Here is a 12,684-nt window from a genome sequence, read left to right as displayed (position 1 = left end):
AAAATCAGCCCGTGGCTTGGTCTTAGGGCTGAGAGCCTGTTAATAGACCCTGAGGGTGTCACTGGCGTTGAACTGTAAAATCATTGATGTTCCTACAGATACCTGGGTCATTAACCTTTCCTTAAATTATAGTAATACCTACACTCATATACCTACACTCATATGGTATTTTACATGTTACAAAGTACTTTCACACATTTAATTCTCATAGCAACCCCTGTGAAGTAGGCAGGGCAAAAGATGTTTTTCCCAATTAAAAGAGGCAACAGCTAAGACTCAGCCGATCTAAGTAACTTGCTCCGAATCACACAATTAGTAAGTGGCAGAGCTGGGATTAGAATAGAGATCTTCCAGTGCCATTCTGTTTGGTCAAATCTGTTTAAGAAATGGGGGTGGGGAATATAACACTTTTGAGAAAGATTTCCAGCTGAAGTGGCTACAGCTACTTCAAGGGGGAAATGGTAGCTCTCTGGAGATTTCGTTTACTGTCCCTTCTTCCCTGAGGGTACTAGAACATAGAACTACTCGTTTTTGCTGTATATGTGAAAAATGTTTCTATATGTTCTACAGCCGTGTTCTGATCTCAATAGCATAGCAAAGAAGGGAAAATGATTTTGCTCCTCTGAACTTCACTTGGCTCTTTTCTAAGATGTAAAGATTCTTATCAACTCTGGCGGGGTGCATCTCTCACTAATAGCCTTCCTTCTGGCTCTACTGAAATGCACGAGTTTGCTGAAGGGGCCGCGTGGACCCACTGTTCTTTATTGATCCCTGTTCTCTCCTCACCCCGTCCCCTTTTCCTCTCTGGCTTTTTGGTTTTGGACGCCTTCCCCAGCACCCTTTGGCTACTCTTATTATAATATTGATTACACCATATGCATTATGTCACCGTGTGCTCTACAAATCTTAATATACTTACCTATGTCCCGTCTTAACCCTCACAAAGTAAGGTGTTGCAGGCTGAAATGGAAAGGGCTGGTGGGGGGGGCGGGGCTGAAGAAAGAGACGTGCAGATCTAGGACCTTCATTATTTAACTGATTAGCTAGAAAGTCAGGGAGAAGGAGGACTCAAGAGTGACTGAAATTTTGTTTCTTGGTGACCAGGGGAAAAGTGTTGCCTTTATTCTGGGTAGAGAATTAAGAGGAATTGGTCGTTTGAAGGGAAAGCAGATATATTCTTTCCAGGCACGTTGGGTTCAAGGTGCCAGTGGCCCCATGCTGTTCTCCAAAGCAATATTCAAAAATCTTCTCAGAAACGACAGTCGTCCTGCCTCACCCCCTTTCACTTTCAGCAGATGACCCTTCTCACTTCTCAGAGAAGGCAGACACCTCTCTTCCATAACCGGCAGCTTTCTTCTCCTGGAAGTGTCTTTCCCTTCACATGGGGTGCTTTCTGCTAATGGTTGGGAATTTGTCGGACTCCCCTGTGCCTTTGCTTAGTCTGTCGTCTCTGCTCTATCTTGTGTCCTCAGTCTCTTCCTTGCTGGCTCTTTCCCTCCCACCTTCTTCTCCCGACTCACACATCTCGTATCTGGAAGACAAGCTTCTCTTTTTTTCGTACATCTGTCTTTCCCTTTTTCCCTTCCCCTCTCCAAGCTTTTTCAAAGTTTAATCCACACTCAACTGCCTCTGATTCCTTGCCAACAATTCAGCCAGTTTATAATCTCACTACATCTACCACAACTCCACTTCAAAACCATGCTGCTGAAGTCCCCAGTATCAGGGGCCTCTGTTCTGGTCCCGTTTAAGCCCTTTGCTCTAACTTCACACCATTATTAACTGGCGCCTCCTTGAGGTTCTTGGCTTTTTGCTCAGCCCATCCATTGCTCTTGTTGCTGGTACTAGACACAGCTCTGCTGTTCTCTGTCCCTCTTGCGGGTCTACTCTCCAGTTCTGTCTCAAATCGATGAGTTGCGTGTGATATAGACGTACCATCTAAGCTTGTGACTTTCTCCACAGTCAGCTTCTGGCAATCCGTACTTTGGCTTTCCTGATTATTTCGTTGCCTTTGGGGTTTCTTTTGTTCCCTGACTGACATGTTCATGCTCTCTGCCACAGTATCCTGATGGAGTCTTTCCTGCCTTATTTACTTGCCTAGTAGCTTAGCATTTTTCAAATGACCTTATCAAGAGTTCACCAGCAAACATGTATTACTTTCATAATGGAAAAAAATACTTTTGGAAAGGAATTTACTGGTAAAGTTTTTCTTGTTTCAAAGCCTAGGAGAGGAAGAAGTAAAAGAAAGGGGTGGGAAATGAAGGGATCTCTTTTGAGGTAAAATCTTATTTTAGTGGATAACTTTTAAAAAATTTCACCGGAATTAGCTTTTGCCTAAAAACCTTAGAGCAGTTTATCACCATTTTATACTGCTCACTACATGAGTATTTTTTAAAGTTTGAATAGGATAGGGGCTCTTGTAGCAGGATAATTGTCATATTTGGTTTTATAGTATTACAAATTCATTTGCATTTCATCATGGAATAAATAGTAGTTGTTTACATTATGGCTATAGACTCTCCCCTCGCCAACCACTCAGTAAGATGTTGATATAAATTGTACCTTACATTTCATGATCAGATTATGATGATTCTGAAGGAACATAATTTGGCCCCCAAATCATTTCATCTTTGTGTTATTAAAAAATGATCTAAGGGAAAGCAACAGTTATCTTAAAAATGCACCTTGCCTCTACATTGATTTTTTTCTGAACTAGTAAGCTTTGTGGTGATAGCGTTAGTGATCGAATTTTAGAATTGACTTAGATCATGCAAGTAAAATCTCCTTATTGCAGTTTTAAAGTGTTTTCGATAAACATTAATCATAGACAATATATTATATTGGGCTTATTTGCTCGTCCTCCTCCGTCGGTGCATTGGTAATAAAAATGAATAGAATCAGTGTTTTTGTTTTCCCTTTGTATAGAGTTCCTTATTTTAGATAAGTGAGGTCATGGCTATTTCTAAGACCTGGAGTCTTTTTTTACATAAACGTACACGGCTCTGCATTCATTTTGGGAAAAATGTTAAAGTCCGTGCCTGTCTAGCGACAGATGGTGCTTTGAGGTTGGACACCTGGTGTACTTTCTAAAGACTGAATGTACTCGTGGGTCATTTCAAATAGGATAAAATGTTGAAACATTAGTTGCTGAATGGCTCTCAGTTTACTTACCTTTGCCTGCTTAGGAGAGGAAGACTAAAGCATTGTTTTCCAACCAGGAAATGCACAATTACCTGCTTCTTGGTTTTTGCCAGAGATGAAGGTTTTCAAGGGTTAAAATTATAATCAGTCATAATTCTTGTAACCAAATTTCTTTATCAATTACATTGTGATCAAAAAAAAAGACTGAATGTACTGCCTCTCTAGTGCATTAATGTTCAGTGATTTAAAGAGCTCGATTTCTAAGAAGAGTATGAAAAATTATCTAGGAAGAGGTTGTACACTGGCACTGACAGCAGACCGCTGCTTTGTGATTCAAAAATAGTAAATGTTTACTTTTTCTTTCCAGTTGCTGTCATCCTCACCTAATCGGATTCCTAGCAGCAGACTGCATCAAATCAAAAGGGTAAATTTTACTTATTGGCTCAGATCTGTAATTTTTTGCATTTTACATTTTGATTTTATTTTCATTTTGCAGATTTAGATATTAAAAATGAGTCAGGCTGCCACTCTGGTTAGTTGTGGACAGGTTCAGATTCTTCTGAGTGGGCAGATAAAATACAGATGTGGTACAGGTGACAGACTTAAAATGTCAGTCCCGCTGTACTGTGATGATGTCAAATGAGGCAGAAAAGTCCTTTTCGTTTTCTTTGAAATAGAGAACTGTGTGGATAAATTTTATGTTTTCAGCACATGTTTGCCTTTGCAGGAGGAAGGCATGGATATGATGAACAGAGAAACTGCACATGAAAGGTTAGTGCTTCACAAGAACAGGGTGTGGCCGAAGGTATGTCTTGTTTACGAGCACTAATGGCCATTCATTTTTGTCTGTTTTAGAGAAGTGCAAACCGCAATGCAGATAAGCCAATCATGGGATGAGAGCTTGAACCTGGTAAAGTTTTCACATATCTGCTTGTTGTATATTTTCTAGAACCCGCTATATTGTTCATTGGCTTCATTCATTTTTTTCATTTACCTCTGGCTCTCCTGTTTCCACATTTGAGTTCAGTGTTTTTGATCTCTGCTTTCCCACCAGAATATGAGATTGCAACTTTTTAGAGTCTATACATTTCTACTCTAAAAATGTAGGCCTATTTGTGTAGTAAAGAAGAACTGTGATGTGTTGAGTTGTGAATTATGAGGAAATAACACTTTCTATTTACAGAGTGATAGTGATTTTGACAAGCCAGAGAAATTATATTCTCCTAAAAGGATTGACTTCACTCCGGTTTCTCCAGCACCATCACCCACCAGAGGATTTGGAAAGGTAGGTTCATTGACAAGATATTAACTCTCTTTCACACACTGAGCTGTTTACTCTCTAAAATACACACAAACACACACACACACACAAATCACCTCAATTTTGATGAATTCAATGACTGGAAGGAAAATTAATAAAAGTCTATAGTAGTAATTTGAAAAAAATCTATCAATCTATCCATCTGTCTGTCTTATCTATCTATCTATCTATCTATCTATCTATCTACCTATCTATGTATTCTCTCATAAACATGTATGAGAGACAGACAGGTAAGCAATTCTAAGGATGCTGTTGTTGTCATTTTGATAAGAACCTTTTGAAAACCGGAGCACTAGAAGTATTTTAATATGTTTTTTTCTAGCAGTGTTTTTCACCATCCTTACAAATGTTTGTGAGCAGCAGCGGACTACCACCAAGTCCCGTTCCTAGTCCAAGACGCTTTTCCAGGTAAGTAAACCTGCTTTTTAAATGTGGTTGAAAGGCTGTTCATTAAATTTGTCTCTTTGGTGAACTTTTTCCCCAACATTTTATTATGGAAATTTTCAAACAGCAAATCTGAAAGAATTTCACAGTGAACGTCCATATACCTACCACCTATATATTCTACCATTAACATTTTACCATATTTACTTTTTTGAGACTTATGCCAGTTTATGTTCAGAGGGGACACACACACTTGAAAATATATTCTTTATAAGGATAAGGAAAAAAATTTTTTTAAGATTGTAGACCAGTCAAAATCCCAAACAACTTATTAAGAAGGTTTATCTTTTTTTAAAGCTGTTGTGGATATTTTGTCTTAGAAAACGAGTTTTTAAAGCTATTTTTTTTTTTTTTTTAGAAATTCACGTTCTTTTATTTATTTATTTATTTATTTATGACTGTGTTGCGTCTTCGTTTCTGTGCGAGGGCTTTCTCTAGTTGCGGCAAGTGGGGACCACTCTTCATCGCGGTGCGCGGGCCTCTCACCATCGCGGCCTCTCTTGTTGTGGAGCACAGGCTCCAGACGCGCAGGCTCAGTAATTGTGGCTCACGGGCCCAGTTGCTCCGCGGCATGTGGGATCTTCCCAGACCAGGGCTCGAACCCGTGTCCCCTGCATTGGCAGGCAGATTCTCAACCACTGCGCCACCAGGGAAGCCCACGAGTTTTTAAAATAGCTTAAAATGCCATGTTATTCCAGATTGTCATATGCCAGGTCAGATCATGCACTCAACCTTCAACACAGGCGTTGTCCATTTCTCCCTATGTGTCTGTCAATTTTATTGATTTGCCAAAAGTACTTTAATGTCATCCTGTTTGTTTATTCTTTAAAGCAGGAGAAGCCAGAGTCCAGTCAAGTGCATTAGGCCCAGTGTTCTTGGTCCTCTTAAAAGAAAAGGTATGTGTCATCCCCCTTCTGCTATTAAATGTAGTCTAGCTTGAATTACAAATTAGCATTTCTGTCTGAAATTAGTTCAAGGCATGACTCCTTTCTTCTAAAGAAATAGTGAAATATTCTTTCCAATGTATGCTTTACTGATTCTAAATTCTGGGAATTAGTTATTTGATACTGTCTATATTTTTTTACACTCCATAACTGAATCTTATTCAGATATTCATAATATCAATATATATTCCAGAAATTTTGCCTCTCAGTGATCTGAATATAAAAGAGATATAAGTTGATACATTGCAGAAATATGTGTTAATGTCATAGCAAATAAGTCCATACACATGCTGTATGCTCAAATATAAGTCACCACCAAATGATGCCTCCCATTTGAGTCTCTATAGGGTTTTTGATATAATAGGGTGCTCTCTTTTTTTGTGTGTGTGGTTTATAAGAAATACACTTTCTTTTTTTTCTTTTTTTAATTAATGTTTTTATTGAAGTAGAGTTGATTTACAATGCTGTGCCAATCTCTGCTGTACAGCAAAGTGACTCAGTTATACACAGACAGACATTCTTTTTTATATTCTTTTCCATTATGATTTATCCCAGGATATTGAATATAGTTCCCTGTGCTCTACAGTAGGACCTTGTTGTTTATCTGTTCTATGTGTAACAGTTTGCATCTACTAGCCCCAAACTCCCAAGGGGTGCTCTCTTAATTACCTTATTTTAAACCACAAAGCACTAAACGAAAATGATCTCACTCAGTGCTAGTTTTAGATGCTTATAGAGGGCACCCAATGGAGTCTATTAAAAAAAAGGCAAAGAAATTTAACATGGGTTTAGTCATTATTCCTGGGGATATGACCACATGATTACAAGTGTTGGATGTCATTTTAAATGAGAGTTTTAATGATCATTTTAAAAAAGCAATTCAGTAAGTGGTTTTTTTTGTGCAGATCACCTCTGGAGCTAGTAAACAAATCAACTCTTCTAATGTTAGGTAAACGGATACTTGCAGCTTCAGCGAAGACTTTCCAGTGGTATAGCATCATACACAGATTCAAAAAGTGCTATATTTCAGACAACTTAAAATTAAAGATGGTGTGCTCTGGGGAATAAATGCTGATACAGTGACAATGTTTGTATTTAGTGAATAAATTTTATTTTATAAACTAATAGTCTTTTTCCTTAAGGCTGCAAGGAATTATTTACAATCCGAAGAACCTTCTCAGGAGCTATTATGTGAAAATAAAACTTGGAAATTAAAGCTAGTATAGTTATTAGTATTAATTTTAAATATGTTGTAGGAAGTTGATGGAATAATGTAGTATGGTTGTTCAGTTTCAAAGCTATCCCAAAATATACCAGCAGATGGAGGGATTCCTTGCTAAAAAGGGCTAAAGTCTTTTGCTAATGAGGTGTTGAAAGCCCGGCAGCAGCTTTGAAAAGCCGCATATTAAAGCATGGAAAAAAGCAAATGAAAACATAACCTTTCTTGAATTTCAGTAATTTTCAGAATAGCTCCAGAGGAAAGATAATATGAATTAATTAATAATATGGGGAAAAATGAATGTTGCATTTGTTCTTCCTTGGTCTTTTTCCATCATAAGAATCTTGTAGAGGTTTAAGTTCATGGTTGCTAATTTCTTAATGGAGTGTAGATAGGCCCATGAATTAAATTGTCTTTAACGTTCAATTTTAAAGCTCAGATAAAGAGCTTCGAAACCAAGGTATGTGCATGTTTTAAATCATAGCTTATTTGAAAAGGGGCTTTTCTGTCTAATTTAGGGTTGTTAGTCTTTGCACTCCCAGTGGCAAAATGCTAAGCATTATTTCTTCTGATGCAAAGTTTTTCTATTCCCAGTTCTGAGAAAATCTGTGGGATTGAAGTAGCCAGTACAACATCAATTTTGTGAATTAATTAATAATTGCTTTCAATTACAGATGTGCTTTCAAACTTATATTTTCTAATCTTCATTTTCACTAAGTAGCCTAAAGCAACCTTTGATTTATATGCTCTTTATCAGACTGCATGCTTTTGAATCCATTTGACTTCAACTCAGGAAATGTTCTGATATTAAAATATATAAAGTCAAGAGTCTTTACTAATCATCTAGCATAAATTATTATTCACCGTGAGCTTCAGCTATTGGGGGATACTTTATTTCTGCTGTGGTTATTAGTCTTGATTCATTTTGCCTAATGCAATCAGTGTTCTACTCTTCTATTTAAGAACCTGACTATATGGGCAGCATGCTACATACAATAAATGAGAAGGTATTTTTAGGGCTGCTGACTTTTTAGTTGAGTTTATGTGGCAGTATATTTCTTCTACATTAAAGCACATGGAAAAATAGCTTTCAAGTAACAGCTTGAAGTATTCTGATCTTTGATTAAACAAAGATCACCCCATTTTAGCAGCAAGCCTGTATCTGTAAAATTGCTTTACGGTAGCATCATCTCTTTCTGTTTTAGGTGAAATGGAGACCGAAAGCCAGCCCAAGAGGCTCTTCCAAGGCACTACCACTATGCTGTCTCCGGAGGCTGCACAATTGTCTGATCTCAGTTCATGGTAAAAAATGAAATAAAATCCAAAGGATACTAGGGAATGATGTATTTGAAAAGAACCACAGCAAAAGTATATTGGGATCATTTAAAACATGTTCAACTTTTTATCCATGCTCCCTAGAGGTGAAATCTCCATGGAGATGTAGACAGTGTGAGAAACCAGATCGTTTGAAAGTCAACAGGACTTCCTTTGGAAGTGCGTGTATCTTTTTGGCACCTTTACCTTCATGCCTAGCTCCTGTTAGGTCAGCCTCTCAATAGGTGCTAATGGTGTGGGAGAGTGTCAACAGCTGGATGGCATGAGAAGGAGCTTCTGGGTTGCCCTGGGGAATATGCCTTGATTGTAGCTGCTCTGCCTGCCTTTTGTATTATATCCTTTTAACTTAGCAGAGAACACCAGCATTCTCTTAAGCATGGCCTTTTCTAAACAGCACTATCTGTTGTTATAAAATCTTTTTGAAAATTTTGGGGTGTTCCATCACAATAGTAACTAAGGTTTCGTTTAAATAGTAACACTTGAAGATTCCTGTGGTCTGTTCACATAACTGTTTTTTAGTCTTTTAGTCTTACTCAGCCGAGTTTAGATGTCTAACTTAAGGCCCTTTCGTGTTTTTGTGTGTAAGTTAACTTCTTTTCCTGTACCCGAATTTGAGTACTAGGATGAGTTGAGTACTTGGATGCCAACATACGTACTGGAAGGAAGAGAAAGGGATAATAGCAGTGGCCAGGTGATATTTTGAAATCTTTCAGTACGTTTCAGTCAACTTACTGAGCACCCATGTTCTGGGTGCCATTGTGTAGTGCCTTGCAGAACTTTTTGTTCCCTGAATTTTATGGCTAAGGTTCTTTTTTTTTTTAAGAACCCCAGAGGGCGTTCACTTTAAAATAAAAAAGATGGTGCTCTCTAAATGGAAGAATCCTGTTAAGCCACTTATAAGTTATACAGACTGACGATTCCTTCTTTCCAAATCACTTATTCGTTGTTTTGTCCAAGGTAACCTCTACTTCTAGTTGACCCAAGAAGTCACAGATTATTCTAGCTCATTAGACTCGTTGATCAGTACCATTCTAACCTTGGAACAGATGCCTTTTAGATAGTTCTAGCTATTTTCAGCCCCACACTCTCTCTTCTCTCTCATCCCTGTCTGTCCTTGGTAGCTCAGTGCTAAATTTGGTACAGAATGCCTTTCCAGGTATGTAGATGATTGCAAAGAGAAAACTTCTAAAGCTTGTCAAGAGGACTAGTGGGTGAAACTCTATACTGAGTGGAAACTGCGTATCACTTTTATGGTAAAGTGTGTTTTAATATAGGCACATGACATTACAAATAGATTTCCTTACGCAGTTACTAACCAACTAACCAAGTTCATGTTAAAAGATATGAAAGCATTCGCCAAGCTAAAAACATACAGGGTGAGGTGATTTTTTTTTAAAATATTGCTGTAGGCTGACTGTGCTTGATGCTATGAGACAGGTTCACACTAATGAGTAAGGAAGGACAGAGAATATATGGCATTTACCAAGGGTCTTCTCCCGTTGTTCAGACGTTTATTCCTCTGAGCAGCACAACCTAAGCTGTCTATGATGGTGGCTGTTGTGAGGCTTCTATTTATTTTATTTTTTTTTGGCCGTGCCACGTGGCTTGCAGAATCTCAGTTCCCTGACCAGGGGTTGAACCCAGGCCACGGCAGTGAAAGCCCAGAATTCTAACCACTGGGCCACCAGGGAACTCCCATGAGGCTTCTATTTCTATTGCCACCACGTCCATTCTCCGTAGACATGTGACTGGCTGTGGGAGCCCTGGGAACATCAACATTGGGGATGAAGGGCACTTCTGATCTGTAAACACAAAAAGTGTCGCCTCACACTGGAGAGATTTGCTTTATTCGTGACTGCTCATAGAGTGCTAACAAGCCAACATATGGCTCAAGTAATATATTAAAAAGAAACTTATTACTCAAAATTCACAAAACTCAGTGTCAAAGATATTTAGGTGATTAAACTTTCAAGCGATGATTTTAGTAAGTTTGGAGCATCTGGACTTCTGAGGCTGTTAAAGCTGACAGTCGCACTAAGACTTTTGCAACACCTTGTGTACTAAGATTGCTGACATTTATGTCTTAAAATTAACAGAATTTAAATATGAGTTATTCATGATATGTAAAATTGGATTCTGCTTTTGCAGAAACTTTTTTTTCCTATCTCTTGAAAGCAGCTTCATTGACCAGACATCCATATTCTTAGAAATGGGGGCAGAGACAGGAGCTAGCTGTTGCCAAGGATAACAATCTACTCGATAACTAAGGAAACCATTTTTATACATTTTAGGGAGAGAAAAGGTATCAGATCATCAGTAGGTATTATCTCATCATTTCAATCATTATAGTTTGTTCCCTGCCCCACTCCATAAAGAAGAGATGGGTTTTAAAACTTTAAAGTTTATACGGTAGATAATGATCTTTAAAAGCTTGCATCTTTGAAGTATAAATTGTCAATAAGTGTGAAGTTTGAGTGTTGACCCATATGGAGTTTGTGTCTGGTGTGCCAACTGCTATGCAAAGGAATAGTGGGCCTCCTTTTTATAAACCCATTTATTTATTTATTTATTTATTTATTTTAGTGATTGAATCTTTTTTTTAAAATTTGTTTATTTTATTTATTTATTTTTGGCTTTGTTGGGTCTTCATTGCTGTGTGCTGACTTTCTCCAGTTGTGGCGAGCGGGGGCTACTCTTCCTTGCGGTGCACGGGCTTCTCATCGCGGCGGCCTCTCTCGTTGTGGAGCACAGGCTCTAGGCGCGCGGGCTCTAGAGTGCAGACCCAGTAGTTGTGGCGCACGGGCTTAGTTGCTCCACGGCTTGTGGGATCCTCCTGGACCAGGGCTCGAACCCGTGTCCCCTGCATTGGCAGGTGGATTCCTAACCACTGTGCCACCAGGGAAGCCCTATAAACCTATTTTTTACTAAAAATTCTTCAATCTTTGCCAACTAAATCTGGGGAACTTTGTTAACCACAAGGTAGGAATTATGTCATTCTGCATTTAGTCCTTAGGAACATCAAGAGTTTGACCGTAGCTCGGAAGTACACCTTTACATGGCGCTTTGATTCTTTTTTTCATGCTGGGAACTGTTCTGCTCCTCATTCTTTTGGGAATAAGACTATCTGTGGCATATAAAATAAAGGAGTTTTCAGGGCTGCTAGCCATGTAGTGAAGATTAAGTGATAGTCTATTTCTCCTACAGAAAAGGAAAAAGTCTTCCATGAAATTTCTTGCCCAGTGCCTTAGTGTTAACAGGACTGCTGACTTAACCTTTATGGTTTTATTTTAGCATTTTTCATTAGACTTATCTCAGTGATTTTTAACATTATTTTTAATGTATGTGTCACGGCAAGAAAATTTTATCATGAGTATGTTACATGTACAAAGAATAAGGTAATCATTATTTATTATGACAGAAATGTTCACATATACTTGAAGATGTTTATATGAGCAGCTTAGACTTCTGTGCTGATATTCTTTTTCTGGTGATTAAAGAGTAGTATTTTTAATTAAAATTTTTTTCTTCCAGTTTTATTGAGTATAATTGACATACAACACTGTATAAGTTCAAGGTGTACAGCATAATGACTTGACTTAACGTACGTCATGAAATGGTGACCACAATAAGTTTAGTGAACGTCCATCATCTCATATAGATACCAAATTAAAGAAATAGAAAAAGAATTTTCTCCTTGTGATGAGACCTCTTAGGATTTGACTTTCTTAACTTTCATTTATAACGTATAGCCATGTTCATTATCTTGATCATGTTGTACGTTACATCCCTATGTGCTGATACTTTAAAACTCCTATCCCCAAAGTGACAGTGGAACTGATCACATTTAACTATGTGATCTTAAAAACCTAGAGGCTATACAGCAAGATAATGCTGGGTCTTCGTAAGGTAAGATAGTAGAGAGTAGAGAACAAACCCTATGGACCAGTTTAACCCACACCAAGGGGTAGGGGGATGCCCTGTAGTCTTACCTTATACTAAAATCTGTGCTGGGGCTGATAGGGCTGCGGCTGATTTCTAGCGTATTTACCTGCCTGCCATTTATCTGATAGAACCCAGTTTACTGACTGGACAAGGCACAAGAGTGGCTCCACCAGATGGGTGATAGCATGAGTCACACTGGACAAGCTAATTTTGTTGTTACTTTATCACTGAATGTTTTAATGATTCCCTTATACTTTCTCCCTTAGTTTTTTTAGACAGAGGGCACTACTTTAGCTGTCATAAGTATTTTTGGTGGTGTGGTTCAAATACTGCCTCAATTG

At 38.3% G+C, this 12,684-nt stretch overlaps 1 protein-coding gene across 8 annotated transcripts in view; it reads left to right on the top strand.

The window, feature by feature from the left end:
- The window catches only part of PABIR2 (PABIR family member 2), an 80,476-nt gene that overhangs the window by 4,147 nt on the left and 63,645 nt on the right, over positions 1–12,684 (top strand). For 4 of the 8 annotated variants that reach the window (XM_082377984.1, XM_082377978.1, XM_082377982.1 and 1 more), the window contains exons 3-9: positions 3,506–3,562; positions 3,866–3,909; positions 3,994–4,048; positions 4,322–4,423; positions 4,782–4,867; positions 5,735–5,799; positions 8,272–8,368. In XM_082377984.1, the coding sequence (XP_082234110.1) occupies positions 3,506–3,562; positions 3,866–3,909; positions 3,994–4,048; positions 4,322–4,423; positions 4,782–4,867; positions 5,735–5,799; positions 8,272–8,368 (506 nt within the window). The remainder of the gene's footprint in view (positions 1–3,505; positions 3,563–3,865; positions 3,910–3,993; positions 4,049–4,321; positions 4,424–4,781; positions 4,868–5,734; positions 5,800–8,271; positions 8,369–12,684) is intronic. The other 4 variants (XM_082377983.1, XM_082377979.1, XM_082377981.1 and 1 more) reach the window with 3 other exon arrangements.

The sequence above is a fragment of the Balaenoptera borealis genome, assembly GCF_965194805.1.
Source record: "Balaenoptera borealis genome assembly, chromosome: X".
NCBI classification, from domain to species: Eukaryota; Metazoa; Chordata; class Mammalia; order Artiodactyla; family Balaenopteridae; genus Balaenoptera; species Balaenoptera borealis.
This window is presented reverse-complemented; position numbering and strand designations above follow the sequence as displayed.